Source organism: Colossoma macropomum, unplaced genomic scaffold, assembly GCF_904425465.1.
Source record: "Colossoma macropomum unplaced genomic scaffold, Colossoma_macropomum, whole genome shotgun sequence".
Taxonomy (NCBI): domain Eukaryota; kingdom Metazoa; phylum Chordata; class Actinopteri; order Characiformes; family Serrasalmidae; genus Colossoma; species Colossoma macropomum.
In genome coordinates, this window is record NW_023494800.1 from 3,470,797 (window position 1) to 3,485,139 (window position 14,343).

Here is a 14,343-nt window from a genome sequence, read left to right on the forward strand (position 1 = left end):
ATTAAAAATTTTAGGTGCCAGAGTTATTTTCATCAGAACCACTTTCGGTTCCCTCAAGAATCTTTCAAGGGATGGTTCTTCAGAGAACCTTGTGTTGGTTGAAAGAATCTCCACACAATGTAAAAGGTTCTAGGAAGAACCCTGAAATTGGTTGTAAGCCTTTAAATGGCTCTTCACACTCATAAAACTCTTAAAAGTTTCTTTTAAGGGAACCAAAAGCGGTTCTTCTACAGTATTACTCAGTTTTTTAAAGAGCTATTGTTACAAGTCATAGAACCTTTTGGTACTATAAGGAACCTGGTTTTCTAAGAATGTAGGGATGTCATGATTGCTCCCTTAATCTTGTTTAGTCTATTTTTTTATCATTGAATAAAATTTAAATTCTCAGTTAACTGGCGGTGATGATGATGATGATGATGCATACCAGTCTAATGAACATCATTCATATGCTTATCTTATCGAATAGTGTTTCATATAATTTTGGAATCTTTTAAAGGCTACACATGCTTTATTATTGTTCTCTTAAAAGGGCCTATATCCTATATTTTCTATCTTTACATTTTAGCCATGATGTTAATTTACTATGTTTGTGAGGGCTTATATATACTTATACACTTATATAAAAACAGACATAGTTTCTTTTTATGTGAGTATTTTCAACTTCACTTTATTCCTCACAATTAAAGAGGCTGTTTTTGTTACTGCACCTTTAAGACTAAAATATGTAAATGACTTCTGTTTTAACTGGCTGCTCTCTACTGTGCCTTATTTAAAAAAACAAAACAAAAACAGTGTCGGCTGAAACACTCCTTGTAAGTTTGAGAGCTGAGAAGGTGAATATATGTAGATACATTGGTTTCTGTGACATCACAAAAACGATGAATTCTGCGAAAGAAGCTGTTTTTGCAGCGTAGTTTTAATATGTACTGGTGGGTGAGGAATGCATTTTTGAAACTTTAACGATGTTTACAAACTACATCGATCTTCTGTATTGAAAAAACAGTCAGGGAAATTAGGCTTTTTAGGATATGGGCCCTTTAAGATTGATATATGCAAATGAACTCTGTTTTAATGGGATGTGCTGAAATGTGTTCTCAAAAAGTAGTCTAGACCTAAGCAGTCCTAAACCTGAGCTGTTTTCAAAGTAAGTGTGTTGCCTAAACTGAGATAAAAATGGGGATATATGTAAATCTGTGACATCACAAAAACAGTGAATTCAGAACAGGCTGTTTAGTTTCCATATGTGGACCAAATGGGTTGCTGAGTAAAACTCACTGTACAGTGTTTACTTACTATATTAAACTCTTTCACTCCAAAACTTTGAGGAACGTTAGGTTTTCCATGATACCGGCCCTTTAAGCCCATTAGTCTTTCGTTTTAAATCTCTGATTACTCAGTTAATCATCTAAATAACGGGTAGATTAGACACATATCAGCTTTCTCCTCCCACCAATCTCTGATGCTCCGCATGCTTTGGCAGCAGAACAAATGTGGCCTAATCTCTCTGAAAGACTGAGAAAGGGGAGCTAGTGAGACGCTGCCGTCCGTACATTCGCACATTTCTCTCTAATCAGACGGATAACAGCCAGCTATCCTGGGGGTCCGCGCTCTGGTACATCTGGGCAGACGCTGATGACATCAGCAGTTCAAAGGTTTGTTTGCAGACAGTTATCACCACAGATACGGCCAATCATCGAGCTCATTGACTTTGTGATGTAATAGTGCAGCTGATGAGGAAATAATCTTCGGTAAGCCTGGTAAATAAGACAGAGGGGCTTATGAACAGCAGCTCCTGTCAGCAGCTTATCTATCTAGTGTTGGCCTACTTCATTATATATTCATTGTATATGTATTATATAAAAGACTGGAATTGAAAATCAGCTCTCAGATGTGTAACAGGCCAAAAGCAGTCCAGCCCAATCTACTCTTCCTTATGACAACCTTAAAACACATAAACACCTGAAATTCACTGTCCATTCCTGAAATGCATTGAATTTAGCATTAAATACAGGTGACAGGTTTTCTAAAACACATAATCAAGGCAACCAACATGACATTGTCATAATTTTTCACCTCTCAAACTCATGGAAATACGACTCAAACCAGCACATGAAGCGCTATTAGACAGATTCCCTCTATTGCATGATGTTGCCTCAGGGTAACAAACTCATATTCCTGACTTTATAGTGACAGGATACATATTTAACAACAGTAAAATGATTTAAATACATTTTTCTGCTATTCAAAAATATGTTTCACATCTGTTAGAGTTTGTAAGATTCTGTAAAATTATTTTTATAAGAAACGGCTTGAACATGTGTTGCCTAGAAGCAACACTGTAAAACAGTGAAATGGATACAGCCAGTTTTTGTTTTTATTTATAAGCCAAATCCAGTCAATTCTACCATGTAGCATTAAACATAGAGTTTGTTTTACTAGTCTCATCAGTTTTGTTCAGAAAATGAAAGCCAATTCTGAATACTTTACACATTTTAGAACTGTATTAAATTTTATTTGTGGTTTTCAAATGACTGTTTGGGGGCAAAACAACAGAACATTATTTTATAATATTTCATTATGGCAATATGGTTTCTTAGAGAGTAACAGGACATAGAATTTTAATACTAAAAAATCTTGTTTTTTATGACACTCTGTATCAAATCATTCCTTTGTCGCACAATGTTGCCTCAAGGCAAAGTACACCCCCCAAAAACCCTCCAAACATTGTTTTTTTTAAAAATTGCTTTTGTTTTTTGATTATTTTAATAATCAGATCCATTTGATGTAAGAAAAGTGAATCAAACATATTTTAAGCACACTCTCATAATGCACAGAGTAGAGGGATATACATAATCAGGGCTGGAAATACAGGCTCAGAGCTGCTTATTAGCACTAATATTAGTGAATATAGTTCTATATTATTTACTCACTGTGTTACATGTACCTATATTGGTTTGGCTGGTTGCTATTCTAGAAGTTTTGCAGTTGCAGTTCTCAAAACCAGCCCTCCAGTTGCAGGGATTCTACTAATATATATAACTGTACCTATAATAAATAGCACTAACCAATTGTACCTCACATTGTAGCTCGTTTTGTTGTTTGTAACCCCTTAAAAACTTAGGCTCATTACATTCCAAGGCTTATAATTGAGTAACTTCATGGAAAACATTGAGTTATTATGTTATAGAAGTGCATAAAAGATGTTTGGATGTCTTGGCCACTTAAGAAGTCGATCAAAGGTTCCTCCTGTGGGCAGTGGCCTTTAAGATAAAAAACTACTATGAAAATAGAGCCAACAAACAGCAAGACTGTAATATAAATACTGTGTGATAATCAGGGTGTGTTCTACCGTCTTATCAGCTTCTGACATTAAACAAAACAGCCTGGACATTGTAGCAGGTATGTGTACACTCTCAGAAACAGTTAGTAAACTGTACTTTAGGATACACTCCATTATTCTCATTACTCTATTAATTTTAGTCATGGAACATAATTGCAATATCCTATAACAACACCAGGCTTTCTATATTTAAAAATGTTTATTTTATTTTTCAATATGTATGTTTCCTCTAGGAAAGTGCCATTTTGTGTAGTGCACTTTTAAAATTCAGTTAAGGCACACAGCTGGACACTAAGGACTATTTTGTACCTTTGTGGGTAAATTTGTATTATTTTTTTAAAAAAATGCTAAGTGTAAATAAACTAAAACATCCTCTACAGAGACACTTCTGCACATTTTAATACACACCTACTGTTTATTTGCTGAATTTAACATACTCAGTGGAAAATAAAATATAAGATGTGGTCTGTGCAAAAGTTATGGCACATTTTATATTTTATGTTTTTCCAGTATGTTAAACTCAACAAATAGAAACACTAAAACTGGCAGAAAATGCCATATTGAAGTGTGTTCTCTGTAGAGGATGAGTGAACTTACTCACCATTACTTACTTACTTACTAACTTACTCTCTTAGAAAATCAACAAAACATCGTTTGACTGTGGGGGGTACAAAATCAACCTGTACTGTACCCTATTTTTCGGACAGTGTAAATAAGTGCTCATGTTTTGATCTTGAAGGATATATATATTTCTTTTATTTTTCACATATGTATATTTTCTTTTGAAGTTTTATTTTATTGACGTCCTCTCCTGACGTTTGAATGGGGTATATACCAAAAAACAGCCGTAATTCATTTTTACAGGACCATTTTCCAACTTTTCCTTATTCCTGTTTTTGTTGCTGTGCCTTTAAGGCTGTTATAAGTTAATGAGCTCTCTTCTGATTGGCTGCCATGCATTGTGCCTCATTGATAAAGCAGTCCAGGCTGCAACACAGCTTATAACTTTAGTATGAATGGGCAGGGCCAAGCTGCTGTAAATGTAAATGCATTGTTTATGTGACATCATAAAAACAATGTATTCAAACTGGGCTGTTTTAGTATGTTAGTGTTTGTATGTGGACTGTATGGGCTGGAAGGTGAACAGGATGTTTTGTTTACTACATCATACTCTTAATTTAAGGTAGTGAGGAAATGTAGTCAGATTATTCTTCATGACTCTGGCTAATCCATTTCATTTAACAAAGGGGGTTCACACAGCCGAGTCCTGAAGTCTGAGACCACATTGAACATCTGTCTTTTTCATTTAAACCTGGCAGTAAACAGCAGAAAGTTTCAGAATCTTGAAAAATTTAAATTTGTAACAACTAAAATGAAGAAGAAACATTAAAGATTCTGCTCTATTTCTAAGTGTCTGTTCAAACTGATGCAAATTTGTGACACCGACCATTTTCAGGTCTTTTCAACAAAAAAGTTTAGATTGTTTTTTCAGTCTTATCTCTTCTGTTGAAGCTGCTGTTCAGACTCTCAGGTGGACCTGATGTGCTCATCAGAGGCTTTTACTCAACCTTGGAGTCCACGCAGCTCGAGTGCACGATGACATTAAAGCAAAAGAAGGACGCACCACCAAATACAAAGAAATTCTGAAATTCATGTAAACAAAGTTTCTACTTTTCGCTCAAATTGTTCTGCTGATAGTATCATTTGTAATGAAAAACTTTGTTTTAAATTAGAAAGGAATGCAAAATAACGGCATTTTCTCCAGTGATCTCAGTCTTTTGGAAAATTCACATTGAATTTTTGACACTGGCATATTGTTTCACGTCGAAAGAAAGGCTAAACAACTTGGGGAAAATATCTAATAGCAATTTTTCTGGCTAATACTGCAAATATCATTTAAATTGTGATTATTTTCTATAAATTAAGGTTCAGGCCTGCGTTTTTGGCTAAGAAGACCAGAATATCCACCTTTTCTGGCTTGCAGCCTGACCCCTGAATGTAGTGTGCCAGACTGCCGGTAAGTTGTGGTTGTGATGTCAAAACACATGAAGGTTATGTAGGATCTGATTGGTCTATCTCTTGTACAGACAGTTCTCAAGCTCTGTGTTATTAGGGTACATTCCCCCACTTAAAACTTAAGACTTAAGACAACATTGTTGATAGTGTAGGCTGTAATAAAAAAAAACTGCAGCTCTTGCGATTTGAAAATTGCATTCTGTTAAACTGCGATATAAAAATAATTCATCTTTCAGCCCAAGTCATCAGTGTGTTATGAAGCCTGCTACTGAGAGCACACCTCCAGCAGAGTGAGCTGCCTGACCCGGACTGACAGCAGAAAGAGAGAGTGTTAGTATCTGTTGTGTGCTATGCCCGGCCTGCTCGGAGGCCGCTGTAAGAGCGAGAAAGGCGTGAGCGCCTACAGACCAATCCTCCAGATGCCCTCTCAGGCCGAAAAACAGAACTCGCAGCGCAGCCTGTCTGATAAAAACATGTTTTTGCTTGAGCACTTCTGTCCATTTGCTGACAGCAACGCAGCTGGATTTTTTTGTACAGAGCTGAGAGACAAAAACTTTGCCCTTTGCTCCAGCCAACAGCATGTTGACAGTTATCCCCCTATCACAAGACGCTTCAGAGCACCACTGTTTGAGCAGTTCAGAGAGATAATCCAAAAAAAGCTGATGCTTCGCCTTTGAGAACAGCCACTTTCTGCTTCGTCTTCATGACCTGGCTTGGACAATTAGCACAGCTGGATTACAACAGCTGTTGCAGAAGGTCTTAAGGTTCTGCACAGTTACATAAAATAGGCCACTCAGTAATTAGTATCTCTCCACTGATTACTGACTATTCACTTACAGCTTTATTCCAGTAACTCTGATGGGCCATGAAGCATTAAAGGGCCTGTATTTTACCACGAAAACATCATTTTTCACAATAACAGAGTTTGCCATAATATATAAACACTAAAGTCCACACAGTGCACCTATCAGCACACTGCTGCAAAAACACCACACTTTTTAGATGTCATTTACATAGATACGCCTATTCAGCCCACAGCATTTAAGCCCCGCCCATTCATGTTAAAGTTATGAGTGTTTCAGAATTGACTGCTTTTGGAATGAGGCACAGCACAAGGCAGCCAATCAGAACAGAGCTTGTTTACATATCATCGCTGTCCAAAGGAAAACATATGTCTCCATTTTTTGCGATTTTCACTTTTCTACATCATTTGAGCACGGCAGCTGTTCTTTACATTGGGTGAAAATTTCATGATGAGTGGACCAATAAAAACGCACCAAAATTGCTTAGAAAAAAATCTCTTTCCATTGACTTACATTAAAAGTAAAGAACGTTTTTGCCCTCTCCTGTAAAGTTACTACTTTTGAGATACATGTTTTTCTTTGGACAGCGACGATATATTAGTCTTAAAGGTACAGCGTGTTTATTTTTAAGGGACAAACTAAAGGGGAGAAAATGGTCATTTTGCTACATGCACCCAGGCAAATGTCATTTGTGGACAATTAAATGTAGGGCATGGGCTGCCCAGTACTAATGTGTACTATTATGTTAACAACTACACTACAAATCTTTATGTTAGGTGTCTCCAATGCAAAGGCTCACTGCGACTGATGTACAGTCTAAATACAAATATCGTCCCTGTCCAAAGAAAAACAAGTACCTCCAAAATAGCAACTGGCAAAAACGTTCTCTACTTTCAATGTAAGTTAATGTAGAAATTTCATTCCAAGCAGTTTTGGGGCATTTCTATCGGTCTGTTCATGTTGAAACTGTCACACAGTGGAAACAGCTGTTGTGTTCAAATGATGAAGAAAAGTAAACACTGATAAAAATAGATCTTTCTTTGGACAGCGACGATATATTCTACTTAACTGCAAAATGTTAACACTGCAAGCCAGCAGATATCCATGCCATGTAATAACGCTATGACTAACATATCACTGCTGTTGGACCAAAACCTTATATCTCTATTTTTTGTCGTTTTTCAGTTTTTGACATAATTTGAAAATGCCTACTGTCCTTTATATTGTGTGTACATTTCAAGATGAATGGACCAAAGGTAACAGCCCACAATTACTTGGAAAAATGTCTGGTTCCATTGACTTACATTAAAAGTAAAGCAGGTTTTTTCCCTCTCCTGTAAAGTTACCATTTTGGAAATACAAGATTGTGGTCTGACAGCAGTGATATATTAATCTGTACTAACCCTTCTAATTATTCCTTACGTACACAATTAGGACACCTGATATTTGGCATTTACACTGCAGTTATTCAGAACACAATCAATGTTTGGCAAAGTGTGCGGCAGTACAGCAGACCACTGCTTGTAAACAGTCTGTGAATGCTACCAGTGCGCCAGGTTTCAGTCTGATATGCCACAGTTTCCACACTGGCCTCTCTTAGGCCTCGTCTCGTGAAACAGGTAATGGCTACCTGAAGACTCTGCCATCTTTTTTCACCCTGCCAGTCTGTATAGGCCGCATCAGAGAGCACATCTGACTCACACGGTCAATTATTTCTAACCAAGCAGGCTGCAGGAAGGAGAATGTGCTGCTAGCCCTGATGCTGCTGCCCTGCACGTCCATTCTGAACAGCATTATTTCTCTGCGTCCTCCAGCTTCAGTCGAGCTGATGAAGAGAAACCCGGCTCTAAAAGGGCCGTCCATTAAAATGCCTCCCTGTTAGCGAGGAATGAATGAATTAATCCACTAATTAGGTGGGAATTCATTAAGCAGCGCCGCGTTCCATTGTTGTTGTCCTCCCTCGCGCTGATTGGACCAATCGGTCGCTTCAAAGCGATCATGGCGGCGCGCGCTTCACAGAAGACACTGCGAGACTTTTTTTCGGTCTTTTATTATTTATTCTTACTTGCTTATTTAGCTATTTATTTATTTATCTCCCCTCGCGCCGAGTCAGTCTCCCGCGTGCTGGGAAGAAACTTCCCTTCGTCAGCTTTTCCTGGAACAAGTCCGGATCGGGTTCCAGATCAATGCGTGCTGGGTCCACACGGTTGTGTTATGGTTGCCGCCATTAATGCCCTTTTAATCTTCCAGAGATTTACCCCAACATCGATCCACACCGCGCAGCTACACGCATCTGTCTGAGAAAGTGACAAAACTAGCCAAGACTGGAAAATAAACCCGGCCAGATTATACCCCGCTTACTGAAAAGTCACATGCCTTTCGCACGTGAGCTTATGTTTTTTCATATAGGAGTCCAAAACACATGCACGCAATTAAACGCGTGAATAATAGGCGATCATAATGCATATAATGTATGTTTAGGTGTGACATCATGAGAAGATGTGATCATGCGGTGTTATGTAAATAGCGCGTGATCACGTGACAATGTGAATACCATGTTATCATGTGGCACAATGAATCTTATCACGTTACATAATATGAATAGTTAACACGTGTGACAATGTGAATACGTGTTTATACGTGACATAATGTAAATAAAATCAGATGTGATATAATATGACTAATAGGCCTATATGATCACGTGACACATAAAGGGAATAAAATATAATCACGTGACATTATGGGAACATGTGATTACATGAGACATCTTGTGAATAATATGCAATCACATGTGAAATTGTGGGAATAAAATGTGATTACATGCGACATAATGGGAATAATATGAGATCACATGACAACGTGAATATATATGATCACACGCGACATAATGGGAATAATATGTGCATACTAGATGGTCACATGCAACGTAATGTGAATAATATGAGATCACATGCGACGTAATGGGAATAATATGTGCATAATAGATGATCACATGTGACATAATGTGAATAATATGAGGTCACACGTGACGTAATGTAAATAATGTGTGCATAATAGATGATCACATGTGACATAATGTGAATAATACGTAATCACATGCGACAGTATGGCAATAAAATGTGATTACATGCAACATGATGTGAATGACATGAGATCACATGCGACATAATGGGAATATATATGATCACATGCGACATAACGGGAATAATATGTCAATAATATGTGATCACATGCAAAACAATTTGAATATATGTGAACACGCGACATAATGTGAATAATATGAGATCACATGCAACATAATGGGAATAATATGTGAATAACATGATCACATGCGACATAATAGGAATAATATGAGAGCACGTGACATAATGGGAGAAATATGCAATTACATGGGACATAATGTGAATAAAATGTGATCAACCCACATAATTTGCGATGACGTGACATAATCTGAATAATATGCAATCACATATTGTGACATATTGGGAATAATATGTGGTCACGTGACATAATGGCAACACTAAATGATCACAGCTGATATAATGTGAACAATATATGATCACATGTGGCATGTCACACCAGGAAAGCATAAATGAATCCTATCATGACACGAGAAAATACCGTGAATATCCACAGGTATAAAAGGTGACTATTCAGAAGTGAAAGTCACGTGATTTTCCTGTGAGTGTAGGCTATATTTCCATGTTTTAGATTGGGGTTAATGAAGGGATTAAGATTGCCATCTGACATAACTAAGACTGAAACACAAAAACAAAAACAAATCCAAAGAAGAAAAAGGTCAAATGCATGAGTTATAACCGCCGCTATTACAGCATGCGCTCTTTCATCACGGCCGTGATTTGCAATAAGAAAGCCTGACTGATGAAGACGACTGACTTCAGTTTTTAAACACTTGCCCGTCATGCGCTCCCTGAGTTAATCAGCCTGATCAATCAGAACTCTGATGCTTATCTCGATTTTGGTGTAAGTCTTATCTGAAGACCTTTATCAGCTCCCTTTTCTCTGATTCTGCCCTCACAGCCCCAACGGCAACACTTTTAATGCGGTTCTAGATATATTTATTTAGCACACTTTCCAGCCAGCCGCGCGCTTTTCCAATCTCGCCGAAGCTGAACTCTTAATGCAGCCTGTCCCTTTTGATCATTTTCGGCTCTCGGGCTGCTGCTCAGGGCTGATTGCTGCAGGGTGAGAGGAGGAATGAGCCCGGAGTCAAATGTCACGTTTGGTTTGACTAAATGAACAGCGCGAAGACAGGGGCCATTTTCTGCGCTCAAATCACCGAGCTGGCACCTGCAGCCGCCGGCCGTGGTCAAAAGAAACGTGCCTGTCCTGCAAAAGCCGACCCCCTTCTAGCCTGCACGGTGTTTAGCACCAGTTAAGACCTCCTACATTATGGTTGCGCGTGCATCTTTACTGCGAAATGCAAACGCAGTGATTGGAAACGTCGAATATTCATATTCCCTTAAAGTGCGGCTTTCAGGCTGCGCGTTTTTGCGCCTTGTTTATTTCTCTACATCTTTTCCAGCAAACTCTTCTTCTTCTTTTTCAAAAAAAAAAAAAGAATCTAATGCAGCGCTATGTGGAACAAAAGCCAAGCGCGCGCACTCCCATTTTGCCTGGTTAACCCAAGACAAGGTGACGTTGAGAGCTGCGGGGTCACGCGGAGCTTTCTATCAATAATTCATTGAGCCGATGCAGCTTCTGTTCTTCTTTTCAATTGCCCCTCTGCCTTGCACCGATCACATAATACCCCACTGACCCCCCCTTTAAAAAAAAAAAGCCCCCATCTGTAAGGCACCAAAAAAATAAAACGTTGCGGTCAATCGCTGAATATAGTGGTTGAAAAATGCTTTTATCGTTGCGGCTTTTTTTCTCTATGAAATAAAAGACATTCCTCTCATTCCTTCCAACAGACCTCCTCAAGACAGACTCTTTTCACGTCCATCCATCCAAATGCCACTTCATTATGTGGATGTATTGAACAGCCCATATTCGAATAATCGATGGACGCCACGATGGTATGCGCTGATAAAACTCGCTAATGTTTTGGTATGCACGCCAGTTTTTTTATACACACGACGTACAGGGTCACTGTTATGATATTATACTCTTCTGCTATCTCAGACAATCTGAGGAACGTTTGTGGGAGCCTCGCAGCAATTTTATGTTTACATTTTGCAAAGCAGATAATTACTAAATGCGATTTTTGCCCAAATTCGCATTTGAAGCCATCACTAATTCTCCAATCCCTTCCATCCCCTCAGCATCAGGACAACAACAGCCTGATAATCCAGACTGTTCCCCTCTGAAGCATAATCCTGGACATGAAGAACAGCCAGTGATGCTTTCTAACACGTACTGGACCGAGCCGTTTGACCGCATAAACAAACCAGAACCGCAAACAATGCCTCTGAATCAATGCTCAAAAAGTGATTAGCCTTCTTCAGCCCCCTCGTTTTCTCCTCAGGAACAAAGGAAAGGGGCTGCTGGAGATGCACTGACCATCGCTAGAGGGGGCAACAACCTTGCTGCAAGGACAGAATAGCGGGGCTCCCAGAGCTTCCAACCAGCACCATTACAAGCTTTACAGGCTACACAGCCTCCTTAATAAAGAGGAGTGAGCACTAAAAGCCAGCAGCGTCTAATTCCTCTGTATCACAACTGACGTTTAGCAAAAACCAGAAAGCAAGCAGAAAACAGTGGAGACAATTATTAACAATAAAGTTACGCATTACTGCAGTTTTATTTATAGGCGAAAACCTTCAGATTAAAGATAAAAATTAAACATCAGTGGACAAATGCATTAAACTCTAAATTTGATCCAAATTGAGAAACCGAATTAAATAATTGTCCCGTTCGAAAACTAGATGTTTTGGCATTTTAAATAAAAGAATAAAAGTGTTGGAAATTTGAAAATGATCATTGCAGTCCTGAAAATATTTCAGAGACTTGGATCGATCAATAGAATAAGTGTTTTGGATATGAAACAACTGATTATGCTCTCGTCATTGATATTGATCGTAATTATTGACCAATAACGGTCAAACAATTTCACACGAGCGACACAACATTGGAGGATCTTGGCATTATTATTGTTGTTACTATTATCTATCTAATTATCTATCTATCTGTCTCTCTATCTATCTATTTATATAGATAGATAGATAGATAGATAGATAGATGGGTTATATATATATATATATATATATATATATATATATATATATATATATATATATATAAACACAAAATATTAAAGCAATTTTTTTAAACATTTCTTGTAAGAAGAAGAAAACACAATGCACATTGGAGGATTTTCTTTAAAGAAATACAAAAGCATTAAAGAATCGAGAATTTCATTTTTTAAATTTAATTAAAAAAAATTTGAGACCAAATACATTTTTTGGAGAATTTCTTTAAAGAAGACCGGACGCAATCATTGCTTCAGAATCCGAAAAATATTCGAAGTAAAGGAAACTCCACCTTGTCTTACCTGCCAGCCGTAGCGCGGACATCCTCTGAAACTCGGGCTCCTGCAGCCACTTCCACATCCTCCTGAAGGTCTCCCTCCCGGATTTGAGCTTACTCCACGGCTTGGGGTTGCGCAGCAGGTCGGAGAGGGTGCCCTGCGAGCGGCACAGCACCCTCTGCGCGAAGATGGCCTGCGGGATGCTGTAGCGCTTGAGCTCGGCCGTGATGCGCTGCGCCACTTCCTTGGTGTTGATCTCTTCCAGCTGGCCCGAGCCGCTGCCCTGCGCGCCCGAGGAGGAGGAGGGTGGCCTGTCCCGACTGGAGGCCAACACGGGCCCGTGCGATGGAGGGTGGCCCGGGTGCCCCGCGTGGTGGTGCATCCCGTTCAGGTGGGGCATCATGCCCGCCGCGCCGGGGCCGCCGAGGCCTCGCGCGAGGTGCTGCTCGCCCCTGGCCAGCATGGCCGTGTGGGGGTCGAAGTTGGAGCCCAGCATCTTGTCGTGGCCGTGCGCGCCGTAGTTGTGCAGGCCCTGCTGGGCGTTGTGGATGGAGCCCAAGCCGTTGCCCAGCGGGCTGCTGGCCAGCGGGGACAAGCTCTGCCCCATCCCGGCCATGTCCTTATGATAGGGGCTGTAGAGGTTGTTCATGGCCGGCAGAGCCCTCTCGTCCCGCATGAGCGTGAAGCTGCCGCTCACGTTCCCGGACAAGCGCTGGTGGTGGTGGTGGTGGTGGTGATGATGGTGGTGCGGGTGGTGGAACTTGTCCGAGACCGTGGAAATGGGGGGTAGCGGTTGTAAGGGGGTCAGCGTGGTGTAGGTGCCGCTCATGCCCATCCCGGGGGGGGACGTGTCGCACGGCATGCTCATGGCGTGATGGAGAGGCAGCGAAAGCTCCGGTCGGTACTCGCCCGCGCCGTCCAGGATCGTGGCCATGCCGGACACCATCGGGCGCGACGACGCCGAAGCCAGGTCCTGGTGTATCCGCAAGGACGAGGCCCCCGCGCCGCCGCGGCTGTGGTGGGGGCTGGGGCTGCCCATCAGATCCTGCTCATGGCTTATCCCGCCGCCGCCGTGCAGATTGCCAATGCTGTCCATTGTCATCTCCGGGTTCATGGCGTAAGCGTCCAGATCCTTGGCCAGGCATCGATAGGCGTTGTAGGCAGTCTTCATTCAGTCCATTTGATCCACTTTGATTTTTGTGCCGGGGGTGAGCGTTGTTTGCTTGTTGTTGTTGTTTTTTTTTTTGTTCTTGTTGTTATTTGTCTTCTTTCTAAGGCCTCTCGGTTTTTGTTTTTTTAGGTTTTTTTTTGGCTTATAAATAAAAAAAAAACGACCAATCTCTATCAAACGGGCCAGTGCTGATTCTCTCCATGTCCGAGCCCTCTCCTCCTCCTACGTCTTCTGTTGGAGCAGCTGGAGCTGCCCGGGATGGGCTTGTTGCCCGCGCAGCCAAGCCTGACGGGAAAGGGGGCGGTGCCAGTGAAATGACGGGCACCTCGGTTGACCAATAGTATACTCAAAACCACGCCCCATTCTCTGTGGCGTCCAATCTGGCGCGGCCGGTTTGAGAGTCAAGAGAGGTTGAGAGACGCCGTTGTTGTATTTCCCACCCGTTTTCCGGAAAGCGCGAGGATTGGCTAGTGTTTATCACGCCTCGTGCGCTGGGATTTGCTGCGAGCTTACACTCGCGAGT

The 14,343-nt window shown here is 40.7% G+C and overlaps 1 protein-coding gene across 2 annotated transcripts in view; it reads right to left on the minus strand.

The window, feature by feature from the left end:
- onecut2 (one cut homeobox 2) overlaps positions 1-14,047 on the minus strand; it is a 43,707-nt gene extending 29,660 nt beyond the window's left edge. The window contains exon 1 of one of the 2 annotated variants that reach the window (XM_036588605.1): positions 12,674-14,047. In XM_036588605.1, coding sequence (XP_036444498.1) covers positions 12,674-13,820 — 1,147 coding nt within the window. In that variant the 5' untranslated portion in view covers positions 13,821-14,047. Of the gene's footprint in view, positions 1-12,663 lie in introns of both variants that reach the window. The other variant, XM_036588606.1, reaches the window with a different exon arrangement.
- Positions 14,048-14,343: the final 296 nt, after the last annotated feature.